The 21,109-nt window shown below is 31.1% G+C and overlaps 3 protein-coding genes across 6 annotated transcripts; all 3 read right to left on the minus strand.

Annotated features, from left to right (window-relative positions):
• Positions 1-1,013: 1,013 nt before the first annotated feature.
• LOC114391880 lies at positions 1,014-4,810 on the minus strand. The gene is made up of 6 exons (XM_028352876.1): positions 4,270-4,810; positions 3,056-3,276; positions 2,767-2,943; positions 2,526-2,681; positions 1,776-2,052; positions 1,014-1,514 (listed from the first exon to the last, which is right to left on the minus strand). The coding sequence occupies exons 1-6, from the start codon at positions 4,628-4,630 to the stop codon at positions 1,282-1,284; spliced, it is 1,425 nt and encodes a 474-aa protein (XP_028208677.1). The 5' UTR covers positions 4,631-4,810; the 3' UTR covers positions 1,014-1,281.
• Positions 4,811-6,850: 2,040 nt separating this feature from the next.
• Positions 6,851-10,307, minus strand: LOC114393936 (30S ribosomal protein S9, chloroplastic-like). Of its 4 annotated transcripts, none has more exons than XM_028355448.1 (3): positions 9,878-10,307; positions 7,259-7,547; positions 6,851-7,158 (listed from the first exon to the last, which is right to left on the minus strand). In XM_028355448.1, the coding sequence occupies exons 1-2, from the start codon at positions 10,211-10,213 to the stop codon at positions 7,260-7,262; spliced, it is 624 nt and encodes a 207-aa protein (XP_028211249.1). In that variant the 5' UTR covers positions 10,214-10,307; the 3' UTR covers positions 6,851-7,158; position 7,259. The 4 variants fall into 4 exon arrangements, with proteins under 4 accessions (XP_028211249.1, XP_028211248.1, XP_028211247.1 ...); XM_028355447.1 differs by having other exon boundaries at positions 6,851-7,164; XM_028355446.1 differs by having other exon boundaries at positions 7,244-7,547.
• Positions 10,308-13,607: 3,300 nt separating this feature from the next.
• Positions 13,608-20,512, minus strand: LOC114392522 (protein DETOXIFICATION 33-like). The gene is made up of 9 exons (XM_028353691.1): positions 20,153-20,512; positions 19,163-19,358; positions 16,646-16,991; positions 16,457-16,543; positions 15,826-15,882; positions 15,172-15,410; positions 14,424-14,542; positions 14,104-14,190; positions 13,608-13,919 (listed from the first exon to the last, which is right to left on the minus strand). Exons 1-9 carry the CDS (start codon positions 20,411-20,413, stop codon positions 13,860-13,862), a joined length of 1,452 nt encoding a protein of 483 aa, XP_028209492.1. The 5' UTR covers positions 20,414-20,512; the 3' UTR covers positions 13,608-13,859.
• Between the last annotated feature and the right edge of the window lie 597 nt (positions 20,513-21,109).

Consider the following 21,109-nt stretch of genomic DNA (forward strand, 5'->3'; position numbering starts at 1 on the left):
CCAGAATTGTGTACAAACAAGTTTAACCAATTTCTAATAATGGAAATTTTTTTCTCTTGTAAAAAGAAAAAACACGTTAATATAATTAATAAATATTTATATATAATAAATAATAATATAGGTTTATATAATTAATTTTAATTACATATAATCGTGTTGATTAATAATAAATAAATATTATACTTTATTTAATAATAACTATATTATTATATATTATATTTTAAAATATTTTTTTCAGAATGGATTTACATTAAGAAAATGTTTTGTGAGTACTCTTTTAAATGTGTTATTGCTTTGCTCTAGAAACTAAAATAGTGAATTTAGGTTAAGAAAATTTTCATTTGTGTTATGCTCATTTCATCATCGATTTTAGCATCTACCACAAACAAGACATGCATTGTCTTTTTTTTTTTCATTTTTTTCCAATATGATACAAAATCTCCTCACCAATAAAATTGATATTTTAGTTATTTATTTGTTTAGTAAATTAATTTTAAGTTTTAGTTTTTAGTTTTTTTCATCTGTGTAAGAAAGATGAGCATGACCCTTTTGTTACAATCTGTCACAACATTTCCTATATGTTATAATCTTACTTCCCTCGTGTTGCGAACTTTATGTTTGAAGTTGTAAACATTGGATTTCTGTGCCCATTGGTGGACTGCGACCATTTTGGTATATGCTGTAATGTTACTTCACTCACCTTACGTACATTAGGTCCAAAGGATTTGCATATTCTATTGAAGATGACATGAAGGAAGGAAACCAAGGATATGGCTATGGTTTAGAAGCAAAAGTTGATTGTAAAGATTACTTGTAACTATTCATTGTGTGTTTCACATGACCATTTTCCTTGCCATCATTTGCTGCCCCTGGAGTAATTGCTACATGTCTGACAGGAGAGATCTATTCCAACAACTACATATGGCAGCATTTATTTATTTTCACTAAATAAAATGGGTAAAGCAATATCACAATTTATGAAAACGTTGTTGTTATTATAGAAATTTGTATAGGGAAACAGGTCCAAAGCAAAATCTCTTTTTTGTTTGATTTGCCTTTCTATATCCTTTCTGAAATAACCTAATCAAAGAACTCACAGTAAACAGTAAATACTAAATACAAATTATAATCATTCACTGGCTATGAGAGAAAAGGGGGTGAGATAGAAAAAAAAAAAACACATATACCTGATTCAGATTGGCTAAAGAAACTAATGAAGTAAGGAATGAGTTAGATGAAAATGCAGGTAGGCATTCATTGCTTTGAACAAATTTTATTAAATCAGCTTTGCAAAGGTTTGGCCTTGCGGACATGGCCCATACTATTGACAAGATCCTTGCGGGTACAGACAGGAAACATATTGATATTTTTGAATGCTTTCAGCCGCCACAGGACATACGGGAAGCTGAGCTGATCCCTGGAAGTGAAGCGAGCCACCTCATTAAACCAGACGCACATCAATAGATTAGTTACTGGTGTATGCTTCCTGACGATAACAGAGGCTTCACATAGAGCTGCACAGCACAAGTATGATCAAACATTTTACAAAATATTGGTGCAAAGGTGAAAGGTGGGAATACAATCTAATGCAAGTCAAAGTTTGGCAACAGACTCAATGAGAGGATTGGAATCGATTGACATGATGAAGTAGAACATGAATTCTTCTTTTACAAAGAAAAGAAGAAAAAGGTTAAAATTACTCTAAGCCAGTGTTGTTAAACAGCGGCCAAGGTGCCACCATGGCAGAATGGCATAAAAATATGATCTCTGCATACCTTTTTTCCCATTAAATCTCTTGTCTTCAGGCAAGCCATCTTTTCTGTATTGATTCAGTTGCACTTCAACTTCCTCTGGCTTGGCTTTGTTCTTCTTGACAACAGCCTTAGCCTCATCATAGACACTACTGCGAGCTCCATGTTCTGATATAGCAAGTAAAGAATTTGTGCGCCAAAGGAGTGCTTCCAACACACCTAGTGGGTCTCTCCGGAATTGGGACTTGGAGTCTACCCAAATTGAGTATTTTGCTTGAGGAAAAAGACGATGGCTTAACATCTGAAAGATATCCAAGTGCACACGTAGTTTAAAAAGGGAACAAAGGAAAATTTTATCAGAGGATAATACACCCCCAAAAAAAGAACAAGTAGAGAATAACAGAGCATTCTAGCCATATACAACAATAACAAAAGCCTCATGTCATTAAGCGAGGTTGGCTACATGCACACAACACCCCTCTGCTTGGTTAAAGACTAATTTTTCAGAGATCTATTAAAGGAATAAATCTTATTTTATCATTGACAAATAAAGCATATGTCAATGTGTATAATTCATGGAGTTAATGTGGATTAAAAAGAGTTAATGAAGGACAACAACAATTTTTTCCATGCATTTCCATGCAGGGTATGGAAAAGAAAAAAAAAAGAATCTTCAGAGAAGGAATGGGTAGGACATGGAACTGTTTTAATACCTATCAAGACATAGTAAATGGCATACAAAAAGAAGACACCAGGCTTCAAAAGATTTAATACCTTGGGAATTTTACCATTCAACCTTTGGTCCGCAAAAGGAAGATCCCGAACAACAACAACACGCCATTTTCCAATAAATCCATTTTCCCCAATTCTGCGCTCCACTAATTCCTGCGCTTTCAGGGTGATTTCATCCCAGAATGCTACATAGCAAACCTGCATACCACTAAAAAGATTTGACAAATAAGATCAGCGACTTCTAACATATATTAACAATAAACTTTTATACTGTTTATATAACCTTCTTAAGCGAAGCCTCAGACACTCCGATCGGTTGATAGAGATCATCTCCACCGCCAAATGCACAAGTAGATACAACAACTTTGCAACCTTGCATGTAACTTTTATCTTCATCAGATATCTTAAACCCCCCATTCACACTGTAGAACCCACAATGTATCGCCATTGTTTCTTTCTTCTGCATGAAGATGAAGAAGCAAAGGGTAGGGTAGGGTAGGGTATACACATAAACAAAAGGCCAAGCAGTGAAAGCAAGTAGCTAAAAGTGTGAACCAAACCCAGCTCATTACCTCAAAACTTTGATCTCTCTGCTTAAATGTTTGATTTCCAGTAAACAAATTAAACCTCGTGTCCTCTGTACGCAATTGAGACAACGTAACACTCCCTCCTACAAAAGACCGATCACTCTCTGACATGTATAAAACTTCACCAACAGGAACACTAGAAGATTCTTCTTCCACAGGGATATCCAGTTGCTCAAGCTTCTCGGGTGGTAGGAGCTTCAAGCAACCTGATTGGGATTAAAACCACACATCATATTGAACACCCCTATCTTATGAATCTTGAAAGGAAAAATTAAAATCGTCCCGCCGAGAATTGTCAACCCAGCATCCACCCAGACAATTAACAACTTTTAAGTCACAACAATAGATATTTCAATAACCTTAGACACTATTAACTATTAGTGCCACAAGTACAGATTAAAATTCTATACACATATTCATTTACTCTTAACTACTTCTGAGGCAAAGTTAATCCCCAGTAAACATTCCAATAACCTCACAACACTATTCACTACTTCCGAGACATACTTATCCATTAGTAAAACAAGCACATAAGACATTTCAACACACTATTAACCACTTGTTAGACATATTTAACTATTAGTATCACAAGTACAAAATGATAGCAGTTGTATACAAATATTCACTTAGCTTTAACCACTCGTCATTGGAGATATAAGGTTGGTTGGGTAGTTAAGAAAAAAGTAAAGACGGAAAAGGTCTTAGGTTCAATTCCTCTTGTTTACAAAAACTAACAAACTAACAATTAACATTTGTCAATAAAAAAACAATCATTAGACATTTCAATAACAACATGACAATATTAACCACTTGTGACTTGTGAGACATATTTAATCATTAATGCACTATTTTTTTAATTTTTTTTGCTGACCATGTTATTGGTACGAAGAAGTCCTCACCGAAAAATAGTAACTAAATAGTAACTAATCTTTGTTGGGGACTATAAGCACATGGATATTTCTCTTCCAACACTTATTTCATACCCAAAGGCTAGTGAGGATTCAAACCTTAAACCATTTAGTAAAGAGATACAAATTGCTACCACTTGTGTCAATCTCGCTACCACTTGTGTCGATCACAATTGATTAATGCAGCAATTATAACTTATACTACAATGACATTTATTTACTCTTAGAAACTCCTAAATGGTACATTAATAATTCTACTAATATATTGAAATAGAGAGGAAAGGGACTTACGTTCTCTGACACCAGCGACAACATGGGTGGTGGGATCGAGGCGATTCAAGTTTGCGGGGGGTTCCTTGCGAAATGTGGGACTAGATCTATCAGCTTTATTAATGGGTATTTCTATGTTTAAACTAGGACTTCGGGCAATTCGGGTGGCCTCGAATATGAGCAAACCCACAGTGGGAACAATGATGAGAAGCATCCAGTATCTGAGAAGCAGCTTCCTCAGCAATCGTCTGTTCCCGAGTTTCTTGCGCTTCCGTCGCGCGCGGATCCGCATCCGACCCAGCTCGTCGGGTTCGTCATCCGAGACGGAGATCGACACACTGTTGTTGTTGCTGTTGTTGTTGTTGCTGCTGCTGTGGAACATTGTGGAAGATTTGGCCTAAGACGATAAGAGTGGAAGAGGGGAACTGAAACAGCAAATGATATATGATTTGAGGTTATCACTGTCTGTCGAACTCAGAATGTTGCAGGCAGAGATTTAACTGCCTATGATTTGATTTACTTTCATCGTGCTTGTGCGTGTGCCAGCAGCGTTTTATGTATCATGGTCCTCCTATGGTGCTTTAAATAATAATGGTTAGTCCATGTAAAAAAAAAAAAAAATCTGTTTCATTATTATATACAAGGTTCACTTATCTAATTCATGAAAGATTAAAAAAGATAATTAATTTACTTTCTTTTTAATTTTTGTTCGTATTAAGTTTTATTTATTTATTGTATTCCCCAAAGTGATAGTGTGAACAACATACCCTTACTTTTAAATTAGTTAAATTTAAGACATGTTTTATTTAAATTACTATAATACTAAATATACCCTTACTTTTTTATTTTACATTTTTACTCCCTTTAACAAAATAATATCATTTATTGAATATTCCTTTTCGCTGTCATCCAAAATCAAATTTTTCCTTCATAAAATACATTTCAACGTAGAAAGCTTATAACTGAAACTAATTTAGAATCAAGTTTTAATTAAATTTGTTATGCGAATCATAATATTTTTTTCTTATTTATCCTGAACTTGAAGTACTTGAATAAACCTAATAGAGATAAATCGTTCTAACAAATATTAAGATTTAAGACTAATATTTAAATCTGACATTAGTATTTAACTCAGATTCATCGAAATAAGAATAATATCTTCTCTTAATTAATTAAATTGGATTTAATAACATGACTTCACATGTGAGCTGTGAACAAACTCAACGACCTTTTCCGTCAAATGTGTCTGAGTTTTCCTCAAGAATGATAACTTCATTCAATCACTACTCTTGTATATATTCTGACTTGATCATCGAAGTATGTGTCGTGCCACTACCGAAGTTGTTCACCGTGGACCACCACAAAGCATTGTACATCCAACTTGAATCTCGTCTCATTTACACATCACAACATAATTCAATGATTACAAATTAATTCAATCATACTAATTTTATTCAACTTTAAAAGATACATAATCAAATAAGTTTTTAAAGGCATGATTCTCCTACTTAGGTGTCTTTTTTAACAATAGTCGTGTGCGTGATGTGTGTTTCAATTGAAACTAAATTTGAATTGTGGATGGAAAAAAATAAGAGAAAAGACCCATTGAAAATAATCAGTCAAGTTTTATGATAAAAATAAGCATAAAAAAAATTGATACATTTCATATCAAATAATGTAGTTAAAATAAAAATAGTTATCTTTAATGGAAAAGTAAGTGAAGAATGATAACTAACTTATTTCTAGATGATAAATTTGAAAGTTTACTCTAGTCAAACTTCGGATTTTTAATTCGTTGGATTGAATGAATAAAAAAGTAGTAGCAAAGTAACAAAAAATGCTCAAATTCATTGCCTTTCCAGTTTGTTATTGGTATGAGTCATAAGTTGGTTATTTAAAAGTAATGATATATCCTCCTATAAATTATTTTACAAAATTTTCTAATACTTTATAAAAAAATATTAAATAAAAGGTAAATATATTTAATATCTTGAAAACAAAAAAATATATTTATTTATCATACAAAACAGGTAAAAAAAGATTAGTAGAAGAATGTAGCATGAAGATTTAGAATTATTTGTTATTTGATAGAAAACTAATATTATATCAAATCCTCGTATAAATTTTCCTACTTTTTTATAAAAATTAAATATATTTAATATATTAGAAATATAAAACGAATTCAATATTCAATACTACTTAAAGAGTAGAAAGCTTAAAGAGTAGAAAGGAATTTAGCCTCCCCTTTACGATGGATAAAGATAGACTTGACATAGATAACAGGAATGCTGGAAGCAGTTGGCATGGGAACCAAAATGCTGCACATCCAATTTTTTATTGGTGTTGTTTTTGTATCCGTATTGTTCCCCTGCATAGCCCCACACAATAGAGGGCATTCTAAGGACGCGTGGGAATCTCAACATTGAGATCAAGTCATGTAAAAGAGTTGTTCTTGTGAGAGCACAATAAAGGGCATTCTAAGGACACGTGGGAATCTCAACATTGAGATCAAGTCATGTAAAAGAGTTGTTCTTGTGAGAGCACGATGTCTAGGGGCACTACCAATCAATAGTTTATGTCTATGTTTCACAACCGATCAAAATTGAGATAGTAAGAAATTTCACATGTCATTGTTTCAAATATTTCAATATGCCAAATGAAGGTACAAACAGGCACAAGAAATGAAGAGTAAAAGACCACAAAATTTAGGTCTTGAAAAGAAACCTGAAATATAGTAAAACATGTGATTTTGGTTGGGGGTAAAAGGGAGAGACAAATATTACATACCTAAAATTCCCAATTCCATACAGATCAAGGAAACAAGAGATGGGAAAACAGGGAGCAGGATTCTGAATACATACGCCTTCGGATATTTTTCAATTTCTCTTTACTTTTCCTAACCCGAAAAACCTACAACTACAAATGAAAACAATCAATAGTTCCAAATGTAACTCATTTCCAGAGACACCAGGAGGAAAGAAAAGACAGACCATACATGTAACATCCCAACCTCAACGCTTGGAATATTGAGGGGCTTTACGAGCTTTCTTGAGACCAACTTTCTTCCTCTCAACCACTCTGGAATCTCTTGTAAGAAGTCCTTCCTGTCTCAAAGGTACTCTATGATCTTCGCTCACCTTCAGCAAGGCACGAGCAATGCCAAGAGAGATTGCCTGAGCCTGACCAGACAGGCCACCGCCCTCAGCTTTGACAAAAACATCATAATTACTTTCATATCCCAAAGTTATTAAGGGGACCTTAATGTATTGAAGCCACAATGGATTTCCTTGAAGATATTCCTGCACAACATTGAAATAAATCACACAAAAGAAGATTAAATGGGGACAACACTTATCACACTCACACACACACACACACACATAGAGAGAGAGAGAGAGAGATCTAAGGCGTAAAAATCCAATAAAAAATGAAAAACTCCTGAAAGACAAAGTCACATCTGTAAAGAGGCTGTACTCAGGTTACAAATACTTGAACATTGTCTGATTTCAATTTAAACATGTTTCTCATTAATCCTCAATCCAAGATGACAATATGAGAAATTTCTTCATGTGATTATTAATAGGAAATAGCAATTCATTCATAATATGAAATACAAATTACATTTAAAATTAAACAGTAAAAGACACACACATAGAATATGTCATAACTCATAATACTAACTATTCTTTCATTAAAGAAAATGAAGAACTTAGTAAAAAAATCCAACACCAGACAGATGTTCAAATTAAATCAAGTTAGAGCCATCATATCAAATGACACACTTCAAGGGATGCTTGGTAGAGGTGGTGGAAAATAAAAGGTGAGAGAAAATCATCCTATTTCCACCTCAACACAACCATGCAAAGCCAAAGTGATTGTGAACAAGACAGAGTTCAGTGTAGGAGAATCCGTTCTAGCAAAAGAACGAGTTGGAGTCCCCCCACCCCCCACCTAACAAAAGATCCCACAATGAGCACATCCTTTTTGTGTTCTTGTTTTCAACAGTAGAAGTTTGTCATGATTTGTGAAGCAGAAGTTGGCATAGCACATGCAATTGGTGATTCAGATTGAGCAGTCAAGGAACCAAGTTCCATTTGTTTTCTTCCTGAATAATCAGGGAGGAAATCTTGTTATAGAAGGTATTGAATCCATCAGTAGAATCTGACCTCTGACTTGGGAGAAAGCATTATTAACGCCCATGAGGAAGTACATGACACATTCCATGTGGATGTAATCAAGAAGAGGTTTCACACCTTCACAAGATACCCACCCAGCTCTTCCCAAGATACTCTTCAATTTGGTACAGTACTGATTCACATTAAGTGACCCTTGAGAGCAGTTAATCAACTCGTTTGACTGAAAAAAACAGGTCAATTATGTTGCTGAACATGTGCTTCAAGGTCCAGTTCACTCACATTTGTTTCCTTGGAGATGGAATTAAGGGGCCAAACGGAAATGATACTTTAGTGACTCTGCCATTCCAGAAGCATTGGCGCTCCAGAAGCATCTGCTCTGTTGACCAGGCCATTCTGTTGGAGATATGCTTTTGTAACTACATAATATTTTATTTTTCAGTTTTTAAAACAGGATTTAATAAATAAGTTGATTTCCTATATTTTAGGCGTAAGTCAGTTGTAATGGATTAGCCTAATCAATAAGTGGTTCTTATCTTTAAGGAACAAGTTAGTTTTAATATTCTGTTTTGCTAATATCTTGTTATCTAATTAGTTTATCTTTTGCTATTTATTGTATCGCTGCTGAGAACAATTTGAATTAGAATAGAATAATTTTATTTCCTCCGCATACTTATTGTCTCTCTTCTCTCCTCTGTTTTTTATAATTTCCTCCACAAAACCAACACATTCACAAAACCATCTGCTTTCTCAACTGAGACCATTTTCATGGAATGGAGCAATGTACTGTAATCGTCACTGGTGAGGGGCCAAGAAACCAGGTTCAGGCCTGGGTTATCCAAAGGACGAAGAAAGAATGAATTGGAGATGTCATCCGTGGCAGAAGAGGAAGCCATTGATGAGCAAGAAGAGAAATCGCAGGAAGCCAAGTAGCCAGCGAACTTATAATACCAACAAGTTAGTGAATCAGAAGATTCTGAATTCATTGAATTTCACATAGCAGTGGCACAATACATGAATATATCAGCAGCTCCAACTCATTAACTCAAGACAATACTGTTTGAGCAACTATCAGAATCTATGACAAACAAAACTAACTAACTAACTAATTAAGATCATGTTTGAATAAATTTTTTCCATAAGTACTTATAGGAGAAAAAAAAAACTAAAAAGGTAAAATGAATTGAGTTTCTCTTAAGTTAAAATTAACTTCGAGAAGCTCTAAGAGCTTTTATATTGATCTTAACTTATCAGGTAAGCTCCATTTTCATTTTACCTTCATTTTTTATTTTTCTTCTGCTATAAGTGCTTACGAGAAGTTTATCCAAACAAGACCTAACTTAATAACCTGAAAAAATCAATTCCAGTAACTAAATAGTAATAGACTTAAAATGTAATTCTCATTTCGGCAAATTGAAGAACACGGCTAGATTTTCGGAATAATAATAATAAAATCAATGAAACCGAGAATTTGAAACAAGCACAGAAAGAAAGACCTTAGCGTCACGGTAATTGATGATGAATTTGCCGGTTCCTTCCTGAAGAACGACGCGAGCGATGGCGCTCTTACGGCGACCGGTGCCTATGATAGTTTGCGCGGCGAATCCACCTGGGAGCCTCGACTTGACGTAGTTCTTGAGGTCTTCGGTTTCCGGTTCCGCGAGTGCGGTGGCGGAAACGACGAGGGAGGAGGGGGTTTTGGGGAAGCGCGAGACGGAGACGGAGAGGGATTCGGTTCTGGCGAAGGAGAGAGTGTTTGGTCTCTGGGAAATGTGGGAAGAGAAGGAAAGTGAAGAGAGGGAGGTTGTGAGCGCCGATAGAGAAACCGCCATTGTCTTCCTTCCACTGCCTCGGTGCCTTGGCAAATTCAAGCTCCACTGGATAGTGTACACTACGTAAGGATGTAGCCAGAGAAAGGGGATAACGATTTAGAGGTTTTTTTTATTTAACCAAAGAACGGAAAAAAAAAACATGGATTTTTCAAAAAAAAATTAACCTCATTTACCATACGCCTATATTAATATCTAGAAACATTAAATTCTATTTGAGGGATTATATTTTCATTAATTTTTTTAGAGCAATACTTTGTTTGATATACATAACTTTTGCAATCAGACTTTTTTTTTTCTTAATTGTGTTTTTATCCTAATTTTTTTATTTTTTTCAAATTTTATTCCCATCTTTTTATTTAACATATTTTACCTTAAGAAACTTGTGAATTTAACTCTAATCATTTGTCCATTACTAAGCATAAAAATTGGGAATAAAATGTGCCAAAAAAAAAATTGGGATAAAATATGCCAGAAATATAAAATTGTGCATATCGTTTACCAAAAATTTTAAAAAGTTGAGATAAAAAAGTGCAATTATATTAGGAGAAAAATGAGAGAGGATACAATTAACAAGTTTCTTAAAAATTGGGATAAAATGCACTAAATTAATTTGTTGAGATAAAATTTTTAAAAATAAAAAATAGAGATAAAAAGTACATTTAAATCATTTTTTAGACCATAATTATCTTTTACGAGAGTCATGATCATCATGTTTGAGTTGTGTATCATCATTATAAATGATAAAGATTCTAATTAAGTTAGAATAATTTCATGTCAGTTGATTCACACGATGATAATTAAACTTTTAATTTTATAATATTATTTATCAATTATGCTACATTGTCGTAATAATAATTTATATTCAATTTATTTTGTTGTTATAATTTTTCATTATTCTTCTTACATTCAAAAGACATTGTTTAGTTTTGTGATTTTGGGGTAGAATGAAAGAGGGAAAGGAATTCTTACATTTTATATGTATTATTCTGTAATAACAATTATCTGTAACAATTTTATAGAAACTTTTAAAAATAATTAAAATAAAAAAAAAAACAAGTTTTACCTAAATATGCATCTAAGTATCTTTATTTTACAATGTGAAGAAAAATAGATTTTACCCTCAACTACATATATTTTTTTCTATACCTTTTATCAAATTTTGTGGTGTTCATTATTTGTCTTTTAAGAATATGTTTATTCACGAATTAAAAATGTATTCTTGATAATGCAATATTTTCATGTTTGTTTTGAGTTTTTTAAAATTTATTCCTAAATATTCTTCGTTAACAAGAAAGTGGTAAAAACATTATTTTGACTTCTACTCCCATGATAATGGGTGGAAAAGTTTTTTTTTTTTCACCAGAACACTAAGACTTTGTTTAAACTTAAAATAAAGTATTTTTTTAGAAGAAAAAAAAAGATTTACTTATTAAAAAACACAAAATTGCCTTTAAAAAAAAATTGGGACAAATAACTCCCGTATTCATATATAAAGACACAATTATCTAATTTATTAAGATTAAAAAAATAATTAAATTAGTTGACAATAATCAATTTATCTTAAATTAATAATTATTTTCAAAATTATCTTTATAATTAATATTTCTCTTTCTTCTCATTAGTTGTCATGTATTCTCTCTTCTTTAAATTATAAGTATTTATAGTTTAAAAATAATTAATAAAATAACATTATAAATTAAATCTTATAAAAAGATAGAAGTATGATTTTAAATTTGAGTCTTATAAATAGAAAGAAAGAGAGTAGATGAAAAAATAAACTTAAAGAAACAAGTCACATGAAAAGTTATTTTCTAACTCAATCATAACTTTTGTTTTTTCTAATTCTTTTAAATTTTAAAAATATTCTTAAAAATATTAATATCTAACCTAACATATTTTTAAATAGTTCCAATAATAATATTTATGGTATGATATTCTTGAGAATGTGATTCCTTATAATACAATATCATTTTGTGAAACAAATATTTTTTTGAAAGATTAATTTTGGTTCTTTATCATTTAATTTTAGGTCAATACTACCCTTTTTGTCAAACCTTCATCTTCTTTCCCCTTACTCCTTCACCCACTTTATTCTTTTGGCTTAATTACATATTTTTCCTCCAAATTTTTATAATTTCACAAATTTTATCATTGAAATTTTAATTTTGTGAATTTTATCATCATATTAGTTATTTTTCTCAAATTTTACCATTAAGGCTTGTCTTCTTCCTTGTCCAATTTTGCTTTCTTCTCCATTTTTTTTTTCTTGCCGTTAGTGAAGTTCTTTCCCCTTTGTTGTAAAACATCATATTCTTCTCTATTATTATTAGTGTTCGTCGTCCCCGTCAAAGACATTGGTTTTAAATCCAAAAATCATTTTTTTCTCTCATAGAACATGTTTTAAAAAAATATTTTTACAGATTTTTTAATTATAAAATATTATTGCCTCAATAAAATTTTACAGATTCTAACATAATTTTTCAGAAATTGAATTCATTGTAACATCAAACATGAACAAAAGATAAGGTGACGGACAATTTTCATATAGCTGCGGCAACAAAAAATTGTAATTATCATCTAAAATTTATAAAATTGACTCAACATTTCTACCAAATAAACGAGTCTCCAATCATTTCATGATTTAGCACTTAATTACCTTCAATTTTGGACAAAAACTTAACGTGATGGTAAAATTCGAAAAAATTGAATAATACAGTAGTAAAGTTCACAAAATTGAAACTTTGGTGATAAAATTTGTAAAATTATAAAGTTGAATGATAAAATGTGTATTTAAACCTATTATTTTCCAATCTTTCTCATACACTAGAGAAACAAAACATGAATCTATAGAAGAAAAAGATGGAAAACAAGGAGGCTTTTGCCATTGATTTATTATTGTTTTTAACTTGTAGAGATTTTGGTGCAATTGATATTTAAAATTGTTCATTGATTTCTGATTTGATATTTTTCGTGTGGACAGGAGGCTTTGATATTTTGATAAGCCTTGAGGTGGGACTTTTTGCATAGTGGCAGATAAAATTGCCAAATGAAACATTTTCCTTACCCAGATGTAGAAAAATGGAACTTTTTAACCATGAATCTTGACCCAATCCGTTATCTTTTCTTCATGATTGGAATAAAATATATTTTTTAATATTTTACTTGCATTGGAGAGACTACTTATATTGATTGAACCACATAAGATAACAAAACACATCAATCGTTTTGATAAATGATGAATCAAGAAAAAGTTCAAACATAAACACTCATGTATAAACTTTGCTTAACTTTTTTTTTTTCTCAATAGATAATTTGTTTATATTTTTATATTTGAAAAATATTAGCATCGTTGTAATTAGAGATGTGAAAAGATATAACAAACATAGATTTAAGGTGGTGTGATTTATAGATAAGATTGAGATTCTTTTGTTTAAATACTACTTAGTTAAACACTTGTAATTAGTGCTCAACCAAATGGTGCTCAATCATGTGAAATATCTATGTAGAAATCATAACAAGCTGGCCTATAATCTAAAATTAAATTTCCAAGTCCTCACTCAAATACATGTCGAAAAATTTAAAGTTCTTCATTTATTGGTGCCACTCAATAGAGTCTCTGTCTAATTCTCTACTATGATAAAAAAAATCATTGATCATACGAAATTGCTCCTCCCCACTTTCTCACGCGGCTTTCTGCTTCTTCAGCCTGTGAAAACCATTGGCAACAAATTAAATTTGAACAAATAACATGTTACTTATTTGTAGAAAAAGAAGATTGCTAATTCCCATCACCTTAACTCTAAATTGGAACATTTACTTTTGGAACTTCCTTAAACTCTAGCAGAATTAAATTAAATAGAGAGAAATTAATAAATGTGTAAAGTACCAACCTCTTTTTTCCAGTTTCGTATTGAAGTGACGATTATAAGGATTGTAGTCTGCAAAACTATGCCTGCAATCATCCCTGACCAAATACCCTGAATTACACAGGCATAAAGATTAAAGAGCTGTAAGAATAAAAAGTACACTACTAATACAATAATAAATAAAATTGCAAACAATTAAGATTGATAATGTTTTATTGGTTACAGTTAAGATTGATAATGTTATTGATTATGAATTATGAATCCCTTCTTATAATTGTTGCACTTTATTCCAAATCTGTTGGTGTATAAATTCAAGACGAGAGAAAGTAGTGATGGTACATCACCTCTGCTCCAAGACCAAGTTTAAATCCCAATATTATCCCTGCCGGTAATCCAACTAGATAGTAGCACACAATGTTGATGTATGCTACTAGAGATTGCCAGCCAGCCCCAACAGCAACACCTAAAACCAGTCACCACAAAGGCATAAAATAGTATTAAAAAAGCAGAACTTAAATGCATTTCTTTAAACATTTTTAGTGTTATTTTGTAATTAAAATTTAAGTTTCAACTTGTTAATTTACGTGATAAAAGTTTGTATTAAAGATCTACATAAGTTATTGAGAGAAAACTCTAATTCAAATTAAAAATAAGACAAACTTAGATATAGTTCTATAAGTATTGTTAGTGTTGTTCTTCAATCCTATTTGAAGTTTTCTTTTGATAATCTACAATAACATTACAAAATAATAGTTAGATGAAACCTGCATTCTATTATTTTTTTAATGGGTCCCTCCATTCTAATATAAGAACAATATCAACAACATATATAGAACAACTTTTTTTATGGATCCATGTTAATTGTCAGTTATTAATTAGTAGAAATATTCAAACTCATAATCTTTCTAAATTTTTTTTCATTCACCATCAAATCCAACTTAGAACCCCTAAAATTACATGTAAGTTTTCTCCTTAAAGCCAACACTAACTCACTAAGAGTACTTAAAAAGTTGCATTTAACTTGTAAAAAAGAAAATGTAATCCTTGAATGGATAATGTAATTTGCCTGAGTTCATTGTTTGTGGGACTAACCTGATAGGACTGGTTGAAGGCTGTTTAGAAGCACTGTGACAGCTAGCAAAGCAGAAAGCCTAGTTGTTTCATTGGCAACTGGAACACTGGTGGTAAACAAGTAGGGAAAGTAATCCTTTGTTAATAGCACTCCGATCATGACAACAACACCTATGGACACTGATGTGATGGAAACCACCCACACTGAAAACTTTGCAGCCTTGAAATCACCAGCTCCAAGTTCATTTGATACTCTCACACTGTCCATAAATTATATCAAGTACTACTTCAGAATAATATTCATTAGTCACCCCTATATAATGTCCCCACATGATTAATGAGGAATTAGATGAGTTTGTTTAAATTTAAAATAAATAATTTTAAAATATGTGTTTTTTAAAAAGTATTTTTAAGTAGATAAAATTTGTTTTTTAAAAATAAAAAAAATTGTTTAATTTAAATAAAAATAATTTTGACAAACACATCAGAAAAATAAAAAATTATTTATTTTATTAAAAAAGTTATTTTGAAAAAATAAGTTTAAACAATGTGATTCATGGAAAATCAATCCAAATTTCAAAACCAACTATTCATTAGGTTATGGGAACATAGAGGTTTTCTATATATGGAGTGACTAGAACTGTATTATGAAAAAGAAGAGAGAGAGATGATCACCTTATAGCAGCATTGAACCCAATCGCAATCATGGCATCCCAACCATTTATGTTCATACTGCAAACATGGAAACAAGTATTAGTTATCAGTAATGATCTTAGATTTTGATATGTTGACACATTGTAAAATAAGAGCACATTGTAATTCGCTCTTATTCTAGTCCTTCGATTTCATCAAATTCCTAAATTTAATAATCCCTTAAGTCACACATTGTATGTAATTTGAGATTAAAGTGGGTGACAAGGAGACTTTTTTTTTATATAATTTCGTTATTTCTAGAAACTAAAGTGACAATGAATCCAGTAAAAAAAGAAAGAAAGTGGCAATGAGTTCAGAAACTAAATTAACTTTATAGTTTTGCAATATGAATACATGCCATTTTCTTCAGCTGTTTTATTTAAATTTTAATGTTACCAGTCTTCATATTTAATAAAAAAAATACAATGCATTTGTAATCTTTGAACAAGGATTACAAAGTACAAACACAATTTTTTGTAATTTTTAAAGACTTAAAACAAACAAAATTTAAATAGAAACTAATTAAAAATAAAAGGGTCAGAAAACATTTTTAAGCCATTATAAGAGAATTAAAAGGGACTGAGGGGGAGGGAGGGTAGAGAATTTTTTTTACCAGATAGATATGGCATCAACAGGTATCAGAGGATTTTCCAAACGCCCTGTTATCACCACCAGTATCATCAAATACCAAAACTCCAAGCTGCAAGAGTTCACATTTAATTAACACCATATTTATTTTCAGCAAATATGAATATATACACTCAAGGTCCAATGCAAAATGAAGTTAGCTTGAGAAAAATACCATAACATAACAGCTGAAGCCAAAGAAAGCTTTACAAAACCAAACAAGTCCGAAAATGCTAGCCATGTAAATCCACTCCATGCTCCATCTGACTTAGTGATGAAAATGTACAACAATTGTGCAATCACAATCACCCACCATGATGTATTGAGAGTAACTGCTGCTCCAATTAGGCCCCATCCAAGCTTAAATATAACAAGCCAACTAAAAAATGTGTGCAGCACCAAAACAACTACTGATATCCATAACATCACCAGCACTTTCCTCTGTGCCTGTAGGAACTTTACTATTGGAAAGTTTATAGCGTATGCAAACAACTGAGGTATCATCCACACAGCAAACTTTCCTACAAAAATTAAGTACAAGTAAATAATAATAATAATAATTTTTAATGTGTAAGCATTTCAATAAAATTTTGGTGGATCTCAATCTAAACTAGGAGAGCTAATCATTAAATGAGATGTAATATCCACTAAATTTATGATTTTCAATAAATTTCCACCAATTAATATTAAAAAGAAAAGAGAATATGAAACAATTTTCTAACATATATATATATATGTTTTTTATAATTATTTATCTACTTATTTTTTTATTATATGGAATAATGTAAAACTCTTAAAAAATTATTACAGACCAAAATAATCAGATTATCTATTGATGTTTAAAAAAAAAATCACATCGACTATTAATTACAAGTAAACCAGTAAATACTCAACTATTTTCAGCTTACACCAGGGAAAATTAATTACTATTCTGTAAAAGGAAAGTGCAAGAGGTGATGCTCACTGGTCACCAGTAATTGACCCATTTTCCAATCCAGACTCTTTTTTCTGGATAGACAAGAGCCAATGGATGGATGGAGGGAACTGAGTACTGACCACTGACCACTCAGCAGAAATAATATTGAAGCTTAATGGTCCGTTTGATTGGAAGAAAAGAAAAATTTGAAAGTTGATTTGGAAAGGAAATAAAAGAAAAAATTCAAATTTTTGTTTTTTTAGTCAACTTTTTTCTCTTTTTTTTTCTACTTTCTATCCAACCAAATAAAAAAAGAATTTATGCACTTACTTAACTTAAATATGTTTCTAACTCTTATATTACATATTCATTTTTTTTATTCCTATAATTTTTTTTATTGTTTTGATCTCTGGAGGATATTTTTTAATTTATAAGTATTTATATAAAAAATAAGAAATTTTAAAAAATGAATTAATTGTAAATCATATATATATGTGAGATACATTTTAAAAAAGTTTAGAAAAATATCATATTTCAAACTTTTACACTTTCATACACATAGACAAAGAGATACATGTCTGAACACACATACATACACATGCATATAAACACACATATATATATATAATAATAATAAATTCATTAGTATTATTAAACATTTATTTATTATTTATTTTATGATTTGTTTTTTTCTACAGTTATTTTATTTTTAAAGTAATAAGTTATGTTCACATATACATTTTCTATTTAAAAATCGTTATTCATAATGACTAGCTCTATTTTAAAAATTTATTTAAATTATGCAATATTTAAGTAGTTTTGAATTAAAGTTATCCTAAAATATATTTAAATTATGCAATATTTAAGTAGTTTTGAATTAAAGTTATCCTAAAATATATGAAAAGGTCTCATTCTCATTTAGTAGGATTAGTATATACAATTATCGTTCTACTTATACCTGCTGCATAGTACACATGCGCGGTTGCCTATTTTCCTAACATTAATTTATGACAACTTGTTCCGGTAGTCCCCACTGTTGAAATTTAGGAGGAAATAATTGTCAAGTTCCAAGAGGACTGTGGTCCACCGATAGAATAATGTGTACCTTGGATTCTATTTTTCACGAGTAATTTAATACTATATGACTTAAAATATGATTTTAGTTGTCATAAATCTGTATACTTTTCTTTTAAAGTCTGAAACTATTGAATTTGGTCTATTTATAAGAGTTTGATTTTTTTGGGTGTAATAATTGAAAAATTGACATATAAGTCACCTTTATTGTCATTTTATTATATATGATATTTTTATTTCATATGACTTCTCTTTTAATTTTTTTAAGTCATTAGATCTATTTTTTTAATTCGGTTCAAAAATCTCTTCCCAACCCATATAATCAAACTGCAAAAAAACTTATCATATAGACTGAGGATCTCCATTTTCAAATTTTAGTTTTAGTCATTTAAAAACAAAAAGTCTCTGGATTTTATCCCTTCAAAATAAAAACAATTTTTTGAATCCTCAATAGTTATTTAAAGTAAATAAATAACATTATTTCAGGGATTTAGAATTCTTTTTAAAAGGTGATCACACACTAAATGACACTACACACACTAGCTGTATTATATTATGGTATTTGAGCTCATTTTTTATAAATAAAGAAAAAATATATTGAATGATTTGAAGTTTTATTGAATGTTTTTTTGTATGGTCGGTGTAAATGTAAGAGAATTATTATAAGATATAGAATGATTTGAAGTGAAGCATAGAACTGACCAGCAGCATCTGAGATCTCAGCCGTCTGTCCAGCGAGCCTCAAGATGGGAGGTGACCAAATATAAAGAGGTAACAAAATAAGGGCAGTGATGAACAAGATGACCCATGATCTCTGCATGTACACACCCAACATCCTGATCTGTCCTGCACCGTATGCTTGCCCACACAGAGTCTCCAAGGCACTTCCCATTCCCAACTGATCTCAACAAAAACATAATCCATCAATTTCACATCTTAATCAACTCTTCCAAATTATTACTTTTTTTTCACTTTTCTGCATAATTAATATTTAAAACGATATAAAATAAACTCAGAATAGCTTTTACACTTATTAATAAATAAAAAAAATAGTATTTTCTTAATTTATAATTAAACCAGTTTTATGAAGACCACTTGTGCTAAAACCTTTCTTGTACTTAAAATCTAACCTTGGTGCTAAAACCAATTTTAACTTTGGAAATACAATTTAGCATTGCAGAATGAAAAATATAACTTTGCTTCTCACTAGCAATGCAGATCCTCTGCACTTAAAATATGAACTGCAGGGATCCCATTCCTTCCCACTATGTTCTGCCCATTTATTTTTACCTCTTCAACAAAAACATGCCATAGACATCAATGCATCAACTTTACATATATATGCCATGGACATGAATGAGTACATTATCCAACAACAGTCCAACAGTTTGTTTAAGCTATCAAATAAAAATGTGAATGATTTCATGTTGATTTCTCAAAACCTCTGCCTCTTTTGCATGGATAATATCAAAGTTTTTACATTATCATTCAACTACAAAGCATTATGTATGATACGGCTATTGAATTTTACAATGACAATCTTAGTAGTCATGTCAGTGGTGATTTCTGAATGATTAACCGTTTATACTGACAATGCATAAAAATTAAAGTGATGAATTGAATCAAAGCATCAAATTTCTTCATGACATGATTTCAAACAATTGAGTTAAAGAAAGCAAATTGTTTGAGTACCATGACTCCAAAGGCGAGGCCAGCAATAACAGAATTTTCAACAGAAACTGCTGCAAGATCAAGGTCACCAACAAGGCCAGCAAATGTTTGAGTGAGTGCACCAAGTGAGTACTGACATATAGAGGTAACGATAGCAGGGCCAGCTATTTTCCATAGCTTCTTCGACTCAAACCCAAATCTCTTAACAACAGTGTTCGGTGTCTTCTCCTCCTCAACATTAGAACAAGAGTTGTCAATGTTTTCTAGTAAGGGAGAATCCATTGGCTTGGTTAGTAGGTTACTTGGCACTGAATGAGACACCTACTTACTTGTGCTACTAATATCAATTTCAAATACCCTTTTCTTTTTTTTTTTTAAGAAACGAGAATTTCAAGTGGCCTTTGAATATCAGACAGATTCCTTTATCTTATTATATACTCCGAAACCATTATCTACCCGGGGGTTGCCACGGGATAAGCTGGTTGGTGGCTACGCCACACGTTCCATCATGTAAAGTTTGTTGGACTTGGATTTGATGCAATTTTTCTCAATAAATATCATTTGTACTATTGTCATAAGTGCAACTATTATGAAATAATTTTTCAACCAAACACATCTTATGAAACATTTTTTTTTGGTTAAAAGAACAAAAGAAAATACATTTAAAATAAAATAAAATTACATGAGTATAACTTATTTTAAACTTTAAATGAAATTATGTTTCCACCCTCCCTCTCTCAAATGTTATATATCTCCGGAAGTTTTACATTTACATTTAATAAATAATCTTTTGATTCTTACAAATAAAAAATCATCCTATCTACTGAAAATCATCTAAGTGTCTTTATTTTCCTGCTTAAGTATTTGTTTATCGTCAATATAATATTTTCTCTCTTTAACCTACCGTAGGTTAAAACACATTACTTTTTTAATCGGCGTAAATAAGTCATTGGCATGATACTAGGTACAATTCTTAAA

The sequence above is a fragment of the Glycine soja genome, chromosome 17 (assembly GCF_004193775.1).
Source record: "Glycine soja cultivar W05 chromosome 17, ASM419377v2, whole genome shotgun sequence".
NCBI lineage: Eukaryota > Viridiplantae > Streptophyta > Magnoliopsida > Fabales > Fabaceae > Glycine > Glycine soja.

Coding starts and splice junctions, on each gene's coding strand:
- LOC114391880 (XM_028352876.1), bottom strand. CDS start 4,630: ATGTTCCACAGCAGCAGCAACAACAACAACAGCAACAACAACAGTGTG. Junction 3,277..4,269: donor TGTCGCTGGTGTCAGAGAAC/GTAAGTCCCTTT, acceptor AATCCCAATCAG/GTTGCTTGAAGCTCCTACCA. Junction 2,944..3,055: donor AGAGAGATCAAAGTTTTGAG/GTAATGAGCTGG, acceptor ATCTTCATGCAG/AAGAAAGAAACAATGGCGAT.
- LOC114393936 (XM_028355448.1), bottom strand. CDS start 10,213: ATGGCGGTTTCTCTATCGGCGCTCACAACCTCCCTCTCTTCACTTTCC. Junction 7,548..9,877: donor TCAATTACCGTGACGCTAAG/GTCTTTCTTTCT, acceptor AATGTTGTGCAG/GAATATCTTCAAGGAAATCC.
- LOC114392522 (XM_028353691.1), bottom strand. CDS start 20,413: ATGGATTCTCCCTTACTAGAAAACATTGACAACTCTTGTTCTAATGTT. Junction 16,544..16,645: donor GCTTCAGCTGTTATGTTATG/GTATTTTTCTCA, acceptor GAACTCTTGCAG/CTTGGAGTTTTGGTATTTGA. Junction 15,883..16,456: donor GTTGATGCCATATCTATCTG/GTAAAAAAAATT, acceptor CCATGTTTGCAG/TATGAACATAAATGGTTGGG.